General features: G+C 47.5%; 1 protein-coding gene across 3 annotated transcripts in view; it reads left to right on the plus strand.

Moving 5' to 3' along the window:
* TMEM184B (transmembrane protein 184B) overlaps positions 1-18845 on the plus strand; it is a 31180-nt gene extending 12335 nt beyond the window's left edge. The window contains exons 2-11 of one of the 3 annotated variants that reach the window (XM_075500793.1): positions 1478-1738; positions 4221-4386; positions 7848-7938; positions 8496-8571; positions 11544-11635; positions 11935-12104; positions 13332-13526; positions 14423-14446; positions 15171-15219; positions 15509-15702. In XM_075500793.1, the coding sequence (XP_075356908.1) occupies positions 1538-1738; positions 4221-4386; positions 7848-7938; positions 8496-8571; positions 11544-11635; positions 11935-12104; positions 13332-13526; positions 14423-14446; positions 15171-15219; positions 15509-15569 (1125 nt within the window). In that variant the 5' untranslated portion in view covers positions 1478-1537 and the 3' untranslated portion in view covers positions 15570-15702. Of the gene's footprint in view, positions 1-1477; positions 1739-4220; positions 4387-7847; positions 7939-8495; positions 8572-11543; positions 11636-11934; positions 12105-13331; positions 13527-14422; positions 14447-15170; positions 15220-15508 lie in introns of all 3 variants that reach the window. The other 2 variants (XM_075500775.1, XM_075500783.1) reach the window with 2 other exon arrangements.
* Positions 18846-19610: the final 765 nt, after the last annotated feature.

A 19610-nucleotide genomic window follows, 5' to 3' on the forward strand; every position in this document is an offset into this window, starting at 1 on the left:
ACGCACCGCTGGTGCAAGTGTGGGGTTTTGAAAAGCATGTGCTGGAGGGGCCATTGGCCCACCTTAGTGTGCATGTGGGGATGATTTGCTCCTGGTCCTCTGCTTTTATGGGGTGCCTGTTCCCCAATTTGTGCTGTGGCTTCAGGTGAAGCAAGGCTGGGGCACTTCATCTGCGGATGTATGTTCTATTTCGTGTTCTGCTGTGACCTGTCAGTAAATGACGGACGTGTCCTTCCTTGCTGCAGCTGTAAACTGTGGCGATGGATCGTTGGCCTTTCTAAAGCCCTTTCCATCTGCTGATCTTAAAGGCCTGCGTAAGAGCTACGTCTTGCGCTTTTACAGAAAGGGTATCCTGAAAACTATTTGGAGGTTATCAGGAGGCGGCAATATTATGCTGTTCCCCTTGATGACCGTGTCTTTACTACAACCGCGTCAGAAGCAGCTCTCCTAGTGGATAGAACCAATGGCTGCCTGCTTTTGATCTTGGTTTAAGTGGATTATCTTCCTCCAATCCAGAGGTCACATCAGAGCCTGCTTACAACCAAATTGAAAATAATAGCTGCTTTAGATCTTAGACCTTCAAGAATTTGTTCCATTGAAAGAAAATAGCTTTTCATCCAGGAAATGACCAAGGGTCATGCTGCTTTGAAATTTTGCATATCCTTGTGTTCTGGGTGTGTTTTTATGGGTCAACTGGCTTTTAAAAGCCAATCAAGTTAAACTCACGTCATGCAGAAAACAATGCTAAGTTGGTGGAATTAATGACAGGCTGGCTAAGTGTACCATGCCATACAGTGTTTGGTAAAGGCATTGCTTTCATGCTTTTCTTTCTAGCGAGGAAAGCTTTCAGCGCATATGCTTCCAATGAAGGTGCTTTGGGCTAAGTGTGGTTTTCAAAATGGCAGCAGGAGAGGTGAGGATTGCTCGCTGGAGGAGTAAGGGTGCTCTTCTTTCCCCCTTGTTGTGCAGTGACACTTTGTGGTGTGTGTTCTTGTTGCCTGCTGCTGCTTGTTCTGCTGCCTTCCAGATGAAACCATAAGACTAAGACTCTGGCAGACTAACCGTTAAGACTAGGACGCAGCAGAATAGCCAGTGCATTTTTGGAAAGTAGAGCTGTTAACTTAGGTGTGCCCATCATCTTCTAGTATGGATGATTTAGATACTTCCTTCTGATCTCAGGTGAATGTTGTATTCATCTTGCGCTTAAATATTTTTATTGCAGAAGGGTGGTGACAACGGCGGCAGCAGTGTTTCATGATCTCGGGGAGGCTGTGTTGTGAGTGGTAGAGAGGTTCCTGAGCACCACATGATTTGTTGTATCACGAGGGGTGGCAATGGCAGACTTATCCAGGTCCTGTTTGTAAAGCATGTGAGCAGCCTGGTGAAAGGCATGTGAGAGTTGCAAAGTGCTGTTACTGTTATGCTCCTGAGTCCTTTCAGCTGGGTTCAATTGCTTTTTGGTTCTCTTCCTTGACAGGTCTTGGCTAGTGGGCGGCTCTTTAGCAATCCCAACTGGAACCTCACGCCAAAAGGCACCATGATAGTGATGGCTGACATCACTGCAGCCCCCAGATTGGGGTCAACTGCCACCACTCCAGCTGTGGCTCCCAACTTCTCCTGGATGCCGGAGGATGGCAGCCCCACAGCTGTGGAGCAGCCAATATTCCTCATGACCACCGCTGCTCAGGCCATCTCAGGTTTCTTTGTATGGACAGCTTTGCTCATCACCTGCCATCAGGTAAAACCCTGTCACTTGTACTTCTCATCCTTTTCTTTTCCCCACATGGAGGACCACATGTGATCCCCTGGCATATCTCTGCCAGATACAGCTGTGTGATGGGGTTTTGCAGACTCTGGCGTGGTACCAGGACCTCTTCTTTGGGGTCTAATATATTATCTGTGCTAATCAAGGTGGCAACTTTTATATAAAGGCCTTTTTCTGCCCGTGTTCAGACCATTTCCATGGTGCAAATGGAGAGGAAGCAAACTCTTTAAAATTCGCAGGTGTAAAACATTTGGCCATCTCTTGAGTGTTTGCAGAAAGGTGTGTTATCTCAAGCCATCCTTTCCCAGGTCTTGTAGCTGAATCTAGCCATTTTGTTATTGTGTCAGCTGTTAGCTAAATGATCGTGGTCATCTGTCATTTGACATACGTCCTTTGATCTCCTGTGCCAGTGGATTCCACAGGCTGAACTCTGCTGCGGAAAGGAGTAGCAGGAAATGTTTTATTTCCATTTTTCTCCCCTCCCCTCTTTCTGGGGCAGGTGTCCTGGGAGCCAGAACAAGCCAAACCCTGCATCCTGTTCCATACCTCTCTTTCATGCGGTTGTTAAGTGAACTGAAAAACACAGTGGGGAAACGCAAGCCCTGTTATTTATCAACCTGTGTTTTGTACCTGTTGGTCTGTAGATTCCAGAGTGATGACTAGGATCTAGAAAACTACAGCCTATTGATGGAGTACAGGGGCTAGTGAAGTTCAAAAATGGATTAGTCACTGATTAATAAGAGTAACACCTGCAATTTCACCAGCTTGGGTAACAATTACAAGTGCTGTGGATCCTCCTGTCAAATTGGTCGCCTACTGAGGGTAGGAAGAAATCTTTCCGCTGCAGTATAGCATTGCAGTTAGGCATTAATGCCCTTCTCCGAAGAAACCAATGGAGGTCAGTGCCAGAGAGACACTGTTGATTGAAATGCACTGTTGTCCTGTTACAAGGCAGCAGTTCCTGCGCTCTCGTAGGCGCATGGATCGCAGGGCTCTTGTGACATCCCAAGGGCAAAGCTTGGAGTCATCTGAACTCCGGTGTCAGCTGTCCTGTGCTGAGTGAGGTGTGTCACTGGGATTGTCACAAGGAAAAAATATCCCTAAGGTTTGTTAGTTTATTTTCAACCTGTTTTCTTCAGGAAATGAGGCTTTTGTGAGCTCCTCGTGGTTTAGGGAGAGGAAACAGTAGTATTTTGAGCCCTTCAATTGATTTTGACCAGATCTGGCCAAGAGGCAGGGAGAGATGAGCAACAGACAACTGGAGAGAGACAACCCCCTCTCCCTTATGAGGGAAAGGCGAGATCATCAATGTATGCTTTGTTAGACCCTGGAGAATCCTCACAGCACCCCCAAATACAGGGTGAAGCTTCAGACAAATGCTTGTGCCTCTTTCAGGAAGCAAAATTGGTCAGTTGTGAGGCACGTATGTAATAAACTAGCTGTTATTAATTCGAGCAGTTGGGGCAGTGGCTTGATGAGTGTTGCCGTATGGCAAGGCCTTGCCTCTGGAGAATGTGCCCTCTGCTGACTCCATGGCCGACAGAGCATCCTCGCAACTCGCGCTGAAGCTCTGGCCGTGTTATTAGGCCATTACAGGAATGGTGCTCGTCTTCAGGGTATGCTTGTGGTCAGTACCTTTTCCAGGAGGTGGGTATTCTGTGAAAAAGCATCTTAGGTGTGGGATTTAATGATGCCTAACAAACTGTGAGTGGTGGGAGCGGGTAGGGTGGGGACATTGCACTCCCCCCAGCCAGTGACTTAGAGGGACTGGCATGTGTGCAGTCAGACAAAACAAGTGGTATGGCTGCATGGTTCCTTTGAGCATGATGCGTGAGCTTGGTGCTCGCTTGATGGCTGACGCTTCATGGCTGTGCTGTCACCGATGTGCAGAATGGCACTTTTTGAGCAGATGAGCTGTGGCTTATCAGCTCTTGGCAGTGCTGTGAAGGGCTCTCTTAGGTTGTTTCAGGTGAAAGTCTCGAAAGCATCTAAAACTGCCAAGAGAGTGAGAGTGTTTACAATGAGCATGCACTTAAGGGCATGCACCTTCCCTCTTCAGAGAAAAGCAGGCTGCAGTGCTGTGAATCTTAGGTACTTAAAACAGGCTAGTGGGAATATGGGATTGATAACCTGGGGGAAAAAAGGTATGAACAAAAGAATATGGGCAAGGTGATGATAATAACAGTAAATTAATTCCCTATAAGAACATAGATTAGAAATGCCTCTACTTCCTTTTTCTCCTCCTTCCCACTCTTTGCAAACTAAGGGATGCTATATGGATGCCATAAGATAATAGTGATTTTTTTCTTTTTATGCTTATCACCTTGAGGCTGCTGGAGACAATCAAGAGATGATTTACTGAGTGTTTTTCCTGGCCCAGTTGACTCTCCAGTTCCACTTTCTCCTCTCTATTCCATATACCACTGATCCTCGTCTCCCCTCTCCGTCCTCTCAGATCTACATGCATCTTCGCTGCTATAGCTGCCCAAATGAACAGCGCTACATTGTTCGGATCCTCTTCATTGTGCCCATTTATGCCTTTGACTCATGGCTCAGTCTCCTGTTCTTCACCAATGACCAGTACTATGTTTACTTTGGCACAGTGCGGGACTGCTATGAAGGTAAGGAGGGGTCAGACAGAAAATGGGGGAGGTGGGAAGTCTCTGCCCCTGAGAGAACTTTGGTTCCTGGTTGGGCACGTGGAGAAAGCATCTCTGTCACCTACTGAGACAAAGTTTTACAGTGTGCTTGACTGGTTGACCATGGCTTGCTCAGTGACTGAAAATCGTAGAATCATAGGATGGTTTGGGTTGGGAAGGACCTTTAAAGATCATCTAGTGCAACCTCCCTGCTGTGGGCTGGGCCATCTTTCAGTAGATCGTGTTGCTCAAAGCCCTGTCCAGCCTGACCTTCTCCCTCGCTGGCCTCTGAGCATGACAAGATGTGTTGAGCCTTCCCTACAATGTTCTGTAGAGACAAAGTTTATTATTTTCTTGGGTCCTTTGCCTTAGGAAGGTGTAAAGCCAAAAATCTGATTCTAGCTGGGTGTTTAAATTGACATATCAGTTAGCTCCCGGTTCTTGGAACAGCCCTTACTTAGCAGCCAGACGCTTGCTTTGTCCTGTTTTCCTGGTGCAGTTTGTTAGTGACGTATTCTTCTGGTCCCATCCTGTGGCCACTTGTGTGATCACGCAGGGTGGCATAGCCACCACATGCTGGTGTTGGTGAGGTGTAAAGTGCTTTGGAGTCCTGCAGGAGACGGGGTGCCATGCTCAGGATGAGTTACCGATTGCTTTGTTTTCGGTTATCTGCTGCAGATGATACCACTAGCATTTTATGCGAGGGAAACTCTCCAGTAAATGCTATCTAAACTTCCCCCCTGATCTCATTCGGAAAGGAGCCTTCTACTCATTCAGCAGGAGAAACTGCACTCTAGCAGTGTATTTTTGAGGACAGTTTATCACCATACCCTCATTAAATCATAACTCGCTGGTGCAGTTGTTTTGGCGAGATCTGCATTGCAGAGAGGTGCCCCTGGCCATGTGAACAAGTTAATCAGCTGAAGGGACCAGCCGGCCCTCCTTCACATCCACGACAATGCTCTGAGATGCAGCAGCGGATGGCAAACGTGTGCACATGATTCAGAAGGCATCTTTGTTGGGGCCTGGGTTTTTTTTTTTCTTCCCTCCTTCCGCTCCCTGTGCACGTGTGTAGGTCTAGCAGGAATCCTGCTGCTCTGTGAAACTCCTCTCCTAGCAACTGCCAGTATCCCTCAGCCTCGCTTGCTCAGGGAGTTTGCAAACATCCGAGCATCTGCTCAGGAGGCAGCCCATGCTCTGGAGTTCACCTTGGCATGTTGGGCTGTGCAAAAAGACTACAGGTGGAGGTGAAAGCACCTTTGGTCAGCAGGTTCTCTCCCTTGCTTTTTCTGGGGACCACTTTGAAACAGCCTTTTTGTTCTCTGCCTTCCCTTGCCATCCACCTTACTTCATTTTTGGGAAGGTATTAGGTTGAAAAGTCAGGGGAGCCCTGTTAGGGGGCAAGGGGGGGAAGACCCTGTTAATAAATTTTGAAAGCTGTCTTGGGCCATTTATGGACTGCATTTCATAGTATGTGTTAGGAGGAGCATGTTTTGGTGTTGCTCTTTCACATGGCTGTGCTTCTGTACAAACCTGGGTGTCAATTACACTGGCACTAGTAGATTTTTTTTTATTATGTTGATGTCACGAGCACCATCTGATGAATGTGGGTCAGGAATGGGAGAAGAGTTCTTTTGCTGGTGTGGTGAACTTTGATAGTTAGCACACATTTCTTTTGGGGATGGAAGGACAGATATTCCCCCCCCCCCCCTTTCTTTTTTTCCTGTGTGTGTTTTCTTCCTCTGATGTCATCTCTTCCCCAGTGTTTATGGAAGGGGTAGCTGGTATTGTAATGACCACATCAGAGGGCAGGGGTCACTGGAGGACAATAGGAAAAGCTCAGCTTTTCTTCCTCTGGGTGCTGGGAGCTGTCAGCTAAGTTGCAGGAAAATTGCAGGTAAAAGGGGTTACCACAGTTATTTAAATAAGTTTTGCATGGTTGGTGTTTTCTCTCCTAATTAAGGCTTTCACAAAATCATTGCTGTGTGAACATACCCAGCTTTGTTCAATAACAAGGATTGCAGGTAGAATAACAATATCCCAATTACATACGTAGAAGCAGGTGTACCACTGGCTTTTATGTGCTGTTGCATTCTTGCCAGCTAGGCATGTCTACAAGACATAAACATAATAGTTTGAGACTATGAGCGTTTTGGGGAGCGTTGAGTACCTCTTCTTCTAGGGCATAGTTTGGATGCTTGTAGAAGAATTAGAGTTGATGTCTGTCTCTGACTTTGGAGGTTCATCCACATGGGAAAATTGACCTCAGGTCTAATAACTGGCTGCTTGGTAAGGTCAGCTTCTCAGCACTGTACGTTATTAGGCTTTTGTTCTTATTTCAAAGTTCCTCGAGACTTCTGTTTCCATCCCAAGTTATTTTCTCTTTGTATTATGTCAATGCTGGGGGCCAAAACCAGGATTTGGGTGCTGGCATTCCAGGGAATGTCCAGGTACAGACTATCATAGAAAATAACGTTGAAAGAAGGGTCACCTGGTCTGTCATTTTGCCCCAAGGCTGTATGCAGCAAACTTAGGAGCACAGTCCTTGCCCTAAAAATCTCACAACTGTATGAGGGTCCAACAGCAATTATAACAAGTCAAGAGAGTGGCAGATAGGGCACATACAGGCTTACTCCATGCACAGTTAAGTGGGTTTGGATCCCATGAAAAGGAAACATGTCTGTAGTTATGATGAGAGCCCTCCCCACAGTGTCTTCACCTCAGTTTATATGTATGAGCAAAACTGAGCCTTGAAGAGAATTGAAATGGGGCAGAGTATTAGCGGTCAGTCTGAGAAGGCTCTTCCTCATCTGTACCGGGTTGCTGGGGAAGGCAGAAAAGAGGTGGCCCAAGGAGAAGGCTATTCAGTATGCAAGAAATTTCAGGTTTCTGAGGAAATGAAGCATAGAGGCTGTTTTTCAAAAATCTCCGCTAGACATGAAAACAGAGTTTCACTGATTGGTAAAAACCCTCTGTTTCTCCAACTCTTATGTCTATAGTCTGGTTACCTCAGAGAGAGAAACTGTGTTCATCACCTAAAAGGTTAAATACAGGAGATAAGATATGGTTGATGGATCAGAGATAACTTTTCCAAATTATTTAGTACCAGTGTAATGTCCTGGAATAATGCACAGGAACCCTGTAAAGAATGGCATCTTACAGATGCCAAGTCAAACAGAGACTGACCACAGTTTTAAATGGTCCTGTGACCCTTTTGGCATGAGTCATGGAACTGGCCTGGGACCTTGGCCAAACTCCAGTTCAGATAGTCTTGTGAGCGCTGAGGTAGGATGATAAATGCAGTGAAAATAATCTGGAGTGCTTTGAAGGGAAAGATGCTGCATAAGCAGTCCCTGCTAATGTTTGCTCTGTTGCCTGTACTCTTGGTCCTTGCACCTGTTTTGAAGTTGGTTGTCATTTTACTCTGATTGATGTCTTTGCAGCCTTTGTAATATACAACTTTCTCAGCCTCTGCTATGAGTACTTGGGAGGGGAGAGTTCCATCATGTCTGAGATCAGAGGGAAACCAATTGAGTGAGTATTTATTGTGCTTACAGCATGATTCTCTCCTCCTTCTGTGCCCATGCCTCTATCCCTGCCCTGAAAAACCGTGTCAGGTGGCAAATGTCTGCTGAGACTGGGCAGCATGGATGATGATGATTTACCAGTACCCTGCTCTGAGACAGATCAGGCTGATCACATCCTCTTAGGCAAGCTGGACTGATTCACAGCTTTTCTGGACACCTGCCTACTCCTTTGTTTCTTTTCTTATTCCCTTCTCCTCCTTTAAATCTTTTCTGTCTTCAGTTGGTTGTGTGTGCTTCCTCTAGGATCTGTGTTTCTCCCCATGCTACTCAGCTAAAAAAAAAAAAAAAGGGGGGGACAAAAAAGAGAGAAAAAGATTGGAGTGTGGAGTCCGGATGTTGTTTTAAACACGTCTCTGAAAGAGGGTATGGCTGTAACTGTAATCATGGTTGGAGAAAGCAGCAGTCCTGCAACTTTGCTACAGAGGTAGACAAAGACAGTAGGAATCTTGCACTCTAGCCCAAATCTTGCTTCTGAACCCTGTCATCTTGTGCTCGCTCTTTCAGGTCCAGCTGTGTATATGGGACTTGCTGCCTGTGGGGAAAGACCTATTCAATTGGATTCCTGAGGTTCTGCAAACAGGTATGGGCTGCAGGAACTGTGCCATCGTCTAGAAATGAATAAAGTGTGTGTGGGTGGCAATGGTGCCTTTTGCTGCTGAACTTCTGAGATGAGCACTCCTTTGAGGGGGTTTATAATACCATTTTGAGAGGCCTGTAGACTGCTGAGAAGAGGGGGTGTTTCGGGGTTGGTTGGTTGGTTTGTTTTGAATGATCTTAACTTTTCTACTCAACCCCACATCAGGAAGGCCTTAGCAAAAGACCTAATTTATCTCCTGGATCTGATGTTAGCCCTGGGAAGAAATTCTGATTTCCTCTTCCCTTTCTGGATTGCAGAGGTCCCAACTTTAAGAAATTGATGGCTGTGTTGTGTTGCAGACACCCCACAGTTGTGTAACAGCCTCCTGAATTCCCAGTGCTGCTGTTGTGGTTTGGAGTTGAGGAGAGGGTGGAGGTTAAGTGTGAGACAGTGCTTTTTAGGAGGAACCGAGTATTGCTCACCATGTATGTCTGTCTGTGCTGAAATGGGTATGTTGAGGGGGAGGGAATAGGGGAGATCTAAACCTCGATACAGCCCTCGTCTGCTCATCCCAGGTCAGTCACCTCTGGCTGCCATGAAACAGCTGGTGAGTTTCAAGGCTTTGCTCACTTGCTGAAATGAACACATGAGGTTTCTCTGGAGACAGCGTGAAGCAGGTCTGGTTCTTTGAAAGGTCTCAGGTCACTGTAACTCCAGTCACTGGGTCTAGATATCTGCCCAGGCTTCTCCTCCACATCATGCCCCATCTTCTGTGTTTTAGCAATATGCAGGAACGTCAAAGGTACAATGCAACCTCATAGTAATATCCAGTGTTAATCTCTGCAGCGTGATTGGCCTTTTTCAAAGGGTCACATCTTTCTTTTCTCTGTTCTGTTTGTCTCTGTCGCATATTCTTTCCTCATGGCTTTCCTGTTTTCTTCCCTGATATTTTGTTTTCTAAGCTGCTCCCAGTATGCTGCTTCACTTGTTTCTCTTGGGCTTCATTTGTACACCCTGTGTTTGATTCAATGCATTATCTATTCTTTTTGCTCCTAATGTTAACTTTTACCTTTTAAATGTGTCATAAGCAAACATAACACCCATCAAGGTGAATGAGTGCTGGAGAAATAATTTCCCTTAGACCTCTTGTTTCTCATGTCCCACAGCCTCTGGTAGTTATCTCCACACGGATTGCACCTGGGAAAGTTTTTTCACAACAATGAAGACTAGAAGCACTTTTTTGGGGGGGGATTCTGCCTGCTTCCACAAATCCTCAGCTCACTTGGTAACTCAGGCTTAGGTGGATATTTTGCTTTTGCTTTGCTGCTATCTGGCAGTAATTCTTCTAGTCAGGCCTGCCCTTTGCAAACTGCAAACTCTGCTGTGGCGGCTGTGAGGGAGGTGTCTTGCAAAGGGATGTTTAAGTACTTCCGTCCTTCTTGGCTCAAGCTTAAATGTTGCCTTGGTGAGAAATCTTCAGCACCAAGACTCACTTTCTAGTACTTCTAGACTTCCAGGATTGCTGAGGAAGACCTTTTAAGGCAAATTCCTGGATAGGTTGGTGCAAAAGGGCAAGAGAGTAGATCTCAGTGCTGATCTGTACAGTATCCACCATTGTGGTGATCAGGAAGAGCAACGGGCTGGAAAGAGCACCTTGCCCATTTTATCCCTGCTCTCAGCATCTCCAGCACTCCTGTTGCCTCCCACCACCACCTGCCCATTTTCTGCTCTTTCCAGCCCCTTTCATTGTGAAGGAATCTGTGTGTTATAACCATTCCTTCTTTCCATCTTCACCCCCACCCCAAGCTGTTCTCAGGCAGGTGCCTGCTGTGGGTCGGTCAGTCTGCTTGCATTGCCTAATGGCCCTCCAGCAGTTGGGTGGTGTGCTGGTGGCTGCGGTAAAATCTGGACAGCTCGTTTCCTTAAAGATGTCTTGATCAAGATTCTTTGCTGTGTCTGGTGACCCTCACAGATGGGTCACACACCATCCATGTGCTTCCTGTACGCTGTAGCATCTTCTAGGAAAGCAACTAAAAATAGGATGTGATGGTTTGGATTGCAGGGAAATGGTTAAAACATCCCCAGATTGGAAGGAGAGGAAGCTCAGAGGATGGACTTGTTTACCAATTATCTTGACCTTTTCCAGTTCACATATTTACAGTGACTCACTAACTGGCATGTGCTGGGGTTTTTAATCTCCTTGAAGTCTTATGACCACTAACAAATTGCATCGTATCCAAAGCAATTATTCCTGTTTGGGTTTGCCTTCTTTCCATACACAGCCCTCCCCACATGTGTGCAGGTCAGCACCTGCCCAGGCTCTTCCAGCCTCCTTCAGGGAGACATGGGTGACATTTTTAGGGTCACAACCCTCCACTCTCTTACGACCTTGAAGTTCAGTGTCTCCAGAAAGATGAAGAATGGGGTGGCTTTGAGAGAGGAGTCATCCCAATAGGAGCAGTGATTTATACTGGCAGAATGGATAGAGCTGATCCCAAGTGCCACTAAGCCTTTGGGGAGATTCAGACCTTCTTGCCTAGCTTTATGGCAACTATGGATTGGAGTTTGCTTCCCTTCCCCAGTATCCCTTTGTTAAACTTACTGTGTCTGTACCATAGCACAGTGTGGGATTTTTTGTTTTTCATGCTGTTACTGTGTTGCAGCATAGCCTATGAAAAACAGCTCTGGAAGAGTGCAGCTGAGCAGCTTCTAGGAGCAACCTACAGAGAGATTTTTCTTCCCATTCTGAACAAGTAGATAGCACGCGTACTTCTTCTGAATCTCCTTTATCTCCTTTTGGGTGCTGCAGTCCTCAACCACAATCGATTAGCAAGTGGCGGGGTCAGACTCCTTGCTGGGGCTGGATTGCGTTGCCTTGCTGAGTTGTCCCAGTGGACGCTCCATCGTGGTGCTGGTTTGGGAACTTGGCCTCTTGCACCTCCTGCCTTCTCATTCCTCCTCTCTCATTCCTGTAGGCTACCCTGCAGTTCTGTGTGGTGAAGCCCCTCATGGCCATCAGCACAGTCATCCTTCAGGCCTTTGGCAAGTACCAGGATGGTGACTTTGAGTAAGTTTGTTTGTCTAGCATGCAAGCCTCGGCTGCCCCTTCTCTGCCCAGTTGCGCTTATGGTCCATGTGTGTGCTGGGCCATAGGAAAAGACAGGGGGACAACATGGGCTGAATATGCACGTGAGAAAAGAGGGCAGGGGTAAGCCTGTTGGTTTCAGGTTTTTTCTACCTCGGTTTGGGGGAGGGAATGGGACAGGGAGGCAGGAAGGAAAGGGCATCTTAGAACTCCTCAGCGGCAGCAGTAAGGGGAAAAGATCATGCTGAAATTTCAGGAATTCATGTATCTTCTATTTTCAGTGTAACCAGTGGCTACCTCTACGTGACGATCATCTACAACATCTCTGTCAGCCTGGCACTGTATGCCCTCTTCCTTTTCTACTTCGCCACTCGTGAGCTGCTCAGTCCCTATAGCCCAGTCCTCAAGTTCTTCATGGTGAAGTCTGTCATCTTCCTGTCCTTCTGGCAAGGTGAGCTGCTTTTCCCTTCCCTTGGTAGGCACAAAGGGCTCTCTCCAGGGGCTCAGACACTAGAGTTGATAGAGCAGATGCTGATTAAAAGCCAGAAGGTCTTTCTGTATTATTATTATATTTGTTTTAGAGTCTTTCATTGCTTTACTCTGGGAAACCTGTTTTGCTCATTTTTATTTTCATTTCTATGCTCCTGAATCCTCACTGTCCTTGTGCACGTGCGTGTGCACATGCATATCTGTCTGGCAAAATCAGCTGTTTGGATGAAGAGTCCTTTGCGTTCCTGGAACAATCATAAAGCACAAGCTGCCAACATTTTATCTGCATGCTGCCATTTTATTGATTAAAGTGGCACATTTAAAAATTTTTAGTACTTTTTTTTTTTTTAGTGCTCTATAAATAAAATTTTAATGGTATGTCTGTGATTCATGTGAAGCAGCAAGCTGGCTGAATGCAGTGTGTGCCACCACAGAACCACCACCGAGCGGAAGGACATTCAGAATATGTACACGTGATGCAGAGGCACATTCAGAAAGCTGAAATTCCACCTAAGCTTAGTGTTTCTTACTAATTGGCTCTAAGCATTTTCCTGTTCAGTGCCCTACTTAAGTTTACTGAGTTGCACTTCAAAGACTAATTGAGTAGGAACTTAGGTGGAATTTAGGCTGTTGGACTATGGCCCATCCTCCCTGTCTACAGACAAACTAATAAGCTATCTAGTTTATCATCTTGAGCCATCTGGTTACACGCTTTCTGCCTTCTCTGGAATTCTTCAGCCACCTGGCTAGGGACAGGGAGAAACATCTTTCTTTCAATGGTGTGTCAAAAACACTTTATGCTTAAATGATAAGCTCTATTACTTCAATTTTTGCTCTAGATAGTGGAAGTGCTGAGAACACAGAAGTGCTCACAGAAATATCTGACTGTTTCTTACCCTTTTGGACTTAAGTCCTGCAGCAGCTAGTTCCACAGGTTATGCATCAGTTGAGGATAGAAGAGGGTCAGTGTTTGAACATTCTTTGCTTAAACGTATTTGTCTCATTTATTCCTCCTTTCTCTGTTGTATAGGTGAGCATAGATGGGATTATCTAGTCCTCTCTGTTTGTAGCTCCTGTGTTAAATGAGTTTGTGTCTAGGACATATAGCATAGACAGCTATTTCCATTCCTTACAGTTAGTATGGGATCATGTTTTCTGCACATTTACATGAGCTTGTTGCTTTGTTTAGGGATGCTGTTGGCCATCTTGGAAAAGTGTGGTGCCATCCCCAAAATCCACTCTGCCAATGTGTCTGTGGGTGAAGGCACAGTAGCTGCTGGGTATCAGGACTTCATCATTTGTGTGGAGATGTTCTTTGCAGCTATCGCCCTGCGCCATGCCTTCACATACAAGGTGTATGTGGACAAGAGACTCGATGCCCAAGGTAGGAAATATGCCAGCGCATATGGCATGTCTGTTTGGTAGGGAGACTGGGTGGAGACTGGTCCCTATGGCAGCCAACTCTCTGATATGACTCCCAACCTGAATGCTTGGAAAACATCCCCTCCTCCGTGGTGTCTGAAGAGATTTGTTGTGCAACAGCTCTGCAGGGCAGAAATGTTGCCTGAATTGCATTGTTCCCTTTTCAGTTCCCCAGTATGCCACCCACGACAGCTTGTTGCAGATCTGAGGGCTGCAAGAAGTTGCATCCTTTTGATAGAGTGCGTTTGTCCTTCTTCCTGTCTCCTCAAAGGGGAACTCCATTGCTCCAGATTGTGCAACAGACTGAAGGCAGGAGGGACAGGGCCTGAAACAGGCTCTGTTTTTGAATCTGGCTCAGGAAGATGAGGCTGTGCTTTGGCAATATGTTTGTCCTGGAGGAGGAGGAGGATCTTCCTGTAATGACTTTGTGAGGGCTGGGCTGCTAGAAGTCTTATTCTGGGGAAGAGGGAGGTGGATGTTATCTCTGGGAAAAGGGGGTTCTCGTGCTCAGTCTATGCAAGTACATTCAGTGTTCTCCAGATAAAGGGGTTCCTTCCTGCTGGGGGGAGCCTGTGCTGAGGTGTGGGAAGACACCAGCCCTTGGGCCCTGTACACATAGATGATCCCTCCATCCCAGCCAGCCCAAGAGGTTTTGGAAGGACAGTGGCCGCAGCTGGGGGGAGATGAGACCTGTGGGTGATGAAAGAGTAAACTGCTGGCCAGTACAGTGGGAGATGTTTTGGTGGTGGGTCTTGTTCAGTTCTTGTTATTTCCTCTCTCTCTCTCTCTTTCTTTCTCTGTCTCTCTCTCCTCTCCCTTTTATCTCTCCCTTGCTTTGGCCACTGGTCCCTGATGCAGCTGTTCCATCATATGGGCCATACGGTAGGTACAGCATGCTCTGTGTTTGTCTCTGTTGGTTTTTAACTGGGATGCTGTTCTGTCCTCATTCTCAGCCTGCCTACTGCCTGCTCTGTCCCTTGTTCCCCCTTCCTTGTAGGTCTGTAACTTGACTGCCTCACACAGCTGCTTTAGGGTCGTCTGGATCATAAGTTGTAAAACAGCCCCATGGGCAGTAGCATAACACCTAGCTTTAGAGCGTTTCTGTCAGGACTGTGTGAATCTCTCTCCAAAGAGTTGCACAGGCTCTCAAAGGAGCTGGTTTGCTCTCTCACCCCAGCCTCCCTTCACTTTCATAATTGCCAAAGATGATCAGCGTGCTTTGGTTGTTTGGGGAGCTCGTCCCCAGGACTGAGCAGAGCCAGAAGCCCACTCTGGAAGTGCATCCTAGAAGCCATGAGAAATGGCTGCTCCTAGAAGGACACACAGCTTTCCTCTGTGCTCAGCACTTGGGTGGGACAATCTCCAACTGTTGCTTCCTTCACAGTATCACTGTGACACCCTCCGCCCGTGGGGTGGTTCTGCCTCTAGTACTGCCTGTTCCCCTCCTTTCCCTCCTTTGTGCTGCTTTCCACTTTTATGATCTCTTTCCTGTGGGCACTTCGATACATTCTATCAGTCTTAATTTCCAGTGAGTGGGAATGGCAAATGCCATTTGTCCTATATTTTTAGAATGTCCTTAGTTTTTGTCTTCTGAAACCCTTTACAGGAGCACCTCCGTACCTGACTGTCTTCGTTGCACACCCAAGTCAGCACAGGTAGTGTGTAGTGGAGGTTGTCACTGTGGTATGTCCCGTTCTCAAGGCATGTCCCCCATTTGGTGCTGAGGTGGATTCACTTGGCTAGCAGTGGCTGGATTTAGGAGCACTACTAGTAAATCTTGACACCATTTGTGTGGCATTTCCTTAGCAGCTGCTTAAGGAAGTTTGTAAAGTAACTTGCAGGATCTAGGAGTGCATGTACCCTGTTCTCTTTACCTTCATGTTAAGGGGTGTGGGAGAAGGCAGCAGTATTCTTCACTTGTCCCTCCCCGTCTTGTGCCAACAGGTCGCTGTGCTCCCATGAAGAGCATCTCCAGCAGCCTCAAGGAGACCATGAACCCCCATGACATTGTCCAAGATGCGATCCACAACTTCTCCCCAGCCTACCAGCAGTACACCCAGCAGTCAACGCTGGAGCATGGTCCACCCTGGCGCAACGGCAGTCACGTTATCTCGCGCTCCCATAGCTGCTCGGGTGCCCGCGACAATGAGAAGACCCTCTTGCTGAGCTCCGATGATGAATTCTAGGAGGGGAAACTGCCAGCACAGGCTGTCATTTTCCTTCTTTTGTTGTTTTTTATTTTTTTTTAATTTATTGAAGCAGAAACACGCAAGTCATATCACTTCCTAGAGAGTGCAGATTGCAGAAGTGGGCGCTTCCCATTAGCTTTTGTGGGTACAGACACGATGTGCAGTGCAGAGGTGGGGGGATGGCCAGGACTCCATTCTCGAGCCCATTCCTTACACCAGCAATTGACTGGAATTAATTGAAGCAAAGCTCCAGGGTTTGAGGCGGCTCTGGCCTCCCACACCTGCCCAGCTCGGTGTGGAGCGTGTCTGGCCAGAGCCCAGAGTTGTGGCCAAAAATGTTTTTGCTTGGGTTCCCCCCCCCCCCCCCCAAATGGACAATATGACTGCTTTGTATTCCTCTTCCTAAATGGTTGATGGAGGCACAGTTTGCTCCCCCAGCTCCCCGGTACTAACATCTCTGTGATCCTTGGGAAATGGGATTAGGATGCAGCGATAAGCATTCCTGAGGACCAGACCAGAGATTGGTCTCTCTATAGCCATTGCCTTGAATACTTAGTAAGGAACATCTGCCCCCACCCTCCTAAGCACCTAGTTGTGCAGTCCTGTACTTGAGTGAGCGAGGGGGAAAAGGACAGGACTTTATTCCTGTTCCTGCACTCCCTGCATTCCCTCCGCTCCCCATCAAAGCTGATGCTTGTTGAAGCTCAGCAGGGATGGAGTTACTGTCTCACAAGGGCAGGGTTTTCTAATCACTAGGTGTCCACGCTTCCCATCTCCCCTGTGGTTCCTATGGCAAGAAGCCTCCCTGGAGCATCTGTCTCCTGCTAACAAGACTGAGGACTGGCCATGATAGGTGGTGGAAGTTTGTAGAGCTCTGGCCCTTTCATCCCTCTTTGGGAAAGGAAGATATGTAAACACTAAAACGTTTTTTCTTCTTGTTTCCTGTCCCCCACTGACATAGCTGCCCCTCTTAAAGGTGTGGATTGCACCAGGTAGCTGCCAGAGCGGGTCCTGGTCTCTCGCAGGTAGCTCTCCCCATGCTTGTTGTCACTGACTTCCCCTGTGAGCTGCACAAGTTTTGCCCTTAGGCTGGAGTATTTGGGAAGAGATGTCACTCCTTTGCTTTTTATCTCCATAGTTGTTCTGGGCCAAACTGGAGCAGACTTGAAACCTGACATGACCTGGCTGGTTAAAATTGTCCCTCTTAGTTTCCCAGGCAGCAGTTGCTGCTGCACATTTCACAGGCCCTGCAGCAACTGCAATGCTATCAAGGGTGGAGCCGGCATCCATGGGAGTGGGAAAAGAAGCTTCCCCTTGCTTTTGTTGGGTTTTGGATTGGCTCCTAGGTATTTAGTAGAGCCAAAATAAAAATGATCCCTCTGTAGATCTGTCCAGGGACCAGGAAATGCCTCTTGCTTGCTTAAAATTGTCTAGGGGAGGAGGGGGGAGCACACTCAAGTGCCACAGATCAGATGCCCCTACCCCCAAGCAGGAAGCAAAATGGAGAGGTTGGAGCAAGCTGCTGTGTTCTTGGCTGTAGTTTCTCTGTTCCTCTCCTGCTTGATGTCTACCTTGCCATCAGCAGACTTGTGTGTTTCCAGATTGCTCCTCGTTGCTCTGCTAGGAGGACTGGGGTCTGGTTTACTGCCTGGAGTTTCCCTTTCCTCTTGTGTCCTAATCTATGTGCTTGCTCATTCACTTTCTCAGAAGCAACTGTGAGCGAAGAGCACCTCATTTCCTCAGCACCCCTGCCAGAAGCATGTGGTCAGGAGTGGGGGGAAAAGGGCTTGAAGAGAGGTGGGTTTGCTCCCTGCTGTGAGGACAAGATAGGGGAAGGCTTAAGGACAGTGTCTCCTTCCGTACGCGCGTGTCTGGGCGGATGGTGAAGCAGGTGGGAGCAATGGTGCTGACTCTTGAGGGAGCCAAAGGCAGGGTCAGTGGATCCAGCAGCTTCTCTGCTGCTGGATTTCCCCATTTGCACACATCCTGCGATGCCATGCAGTTAGTTACCGCTTTTCCTAAACCTGTTGCTGCTTAAATGGACATGCAAATGCTATCTGCCGGGCTTTGTGTGGACTTGGTGTAAAACTCCTTTTCCTCATGCCATAAGCCGCCTGGAAAGCAGGGCTGGAGATTGAACGGGCTTTCCCTCCATCTTCCATGGCTTTGATTAATAGTTCTTTAGCGTGAGGTATTTATGTTAAACTTCCCCTCTCTCTTAGGAGAGCAGGGCATGGGACATGATCCCTTCCTCCCCTTTCCTTGCATTTGCAGGCCTTGATGATGTCCCAGTGTCACTTAATTGGTGACTGTCCCCAGTCTTCATTGCATTGGGCGGCCGAGATCTGAAATCTCTGGGCTTACCCCATTGAACTTGAAGATGATCCAGGCTTGGGGAAGTGTTTTTTAAAATTACCTTGAAGTGTATGCTGCATATATATGCTGTGCAGAGGATCTGGATATTCTTGAAGCTTCCTGTATGTAGTGGTTTAAAGTATAACCCTTTTGCACTAGCTGCCTTTGGAAAAGCCTGATGAAGAACTAGCGCCCAAACAGCCAGCTGCCATGCATTATAATTTTATATATATATTTTAACACCACACAAAATCATCTCTGAGCTTCCTGCTCTCCCTCACAACAGGTAAGTGCCAGAGCAAGGACTGGCTCTGAAGCCGCTCTGGCTTGGAGGAACAAATATAAGACCCAGAGCTTGAGACCAAGGAGGTCGAGGCATCCGTGGTCTTGCAGGTCCGCTTGCGGTAGCCAAGGGCCCCAACAAATGTGTTGGTTCCAGGAGTAGGCCCTTGGAGCTGCTCTGCCTCACCTGCTTCCCCTCTCCTTCCTTCCTTCCTTTTTGTTTACCATGTAACATACCCATGGGATTTGTTTATTATTTTTCCATATAGAGTAGTTCTTTGTATATAAACGACTGAAAAAAAAATGTATGATAAATAAGACAGAGTCACCTAGTTTTGTACCTATCGTGTTTAACTGATGTGAGCTCAGCGACAAGCCGCTCTCTCTATTTTGGTCTTTGTGACGTTATACTCTGCAGAAATGAGCAAATATGACAAATAAAAATATAGAGATAATATAGATTGTACTTAAGCTGCCTCTGCGTGGTGCTGTCTGGGTGACTCCTCTGAACTGATTTTGAGTGTTTGCTTGTTGCAGGGGCCGAGGCTTAGTGGGTCAGTATGTCTTGTCCTCCTAGTCCTCTTCTCGAGGGGAAAGCTTCACACCATCTGTGTACGCAGGAGCTGATGGAGAAGCCTGAGGCTGAGACATCACCAGTGGCCCAAGGCAGGAGCGAAATCCATTTGTCAAACCTGGGGTAGAGATGAGTCCTGATCTTGGGTGCTCAGTGTGAAACACCTGTGGGAGAAAGGGGACTGCTTGCTCTGACACAGGCTCCAGCAAACAGCAGCTCTGGGCTTTTCTTCCATGAGTGGTGGTGGGGCTGGGGCAGTTTGCAGTGGCAAGAGGGAACGTGAATGTAAAACCCAGAACCACCCCGTGAGCACTGCAAGCTGCCAGGAGGCTGGGACCTGGCCCTCCTGAGCGTCAGGGGAACACGCTCATTGCTTCCACCTCAGCTCTGAGGAAGGGTGGCTTTTCCCCAGGGGGAGGAGGTCAGGCTTCACCTCCGGGTAAGGCGCCTGCCATACTTCCTTCCCCTTCTGCCACCCACGGATGTGAGCTCCCTGCTTTGCTCCTTGCTGTTCCTGAGTCAGGCAGTGAGGTCATTCAGCAGGGAATTTTTTGGGTAGAGCGGCCCTGATTGCACCTGCCTCTCCTCATGCACTAGGGCCAAGGGCAGCTGGGAGGGAATTTTTCTAGTGAAAAGCATTATCTTG

Source organism: Mycteria americana, chromosome 1 (genome assembly GCF_035582795.1).
Source record: "Mycteria americana isolate JAX WOST 10 ecotype Jacksonville Zoo and Gardens chromosome 1, USCA_MyAme_1.0, whole genome shotgun sequence".
Lineage (NCBI taxonomy): Eukaryota > Metazoa > Chordata > Aves > Ciconiiformes > Ciconiidae > Mycteria > Mycteria americana.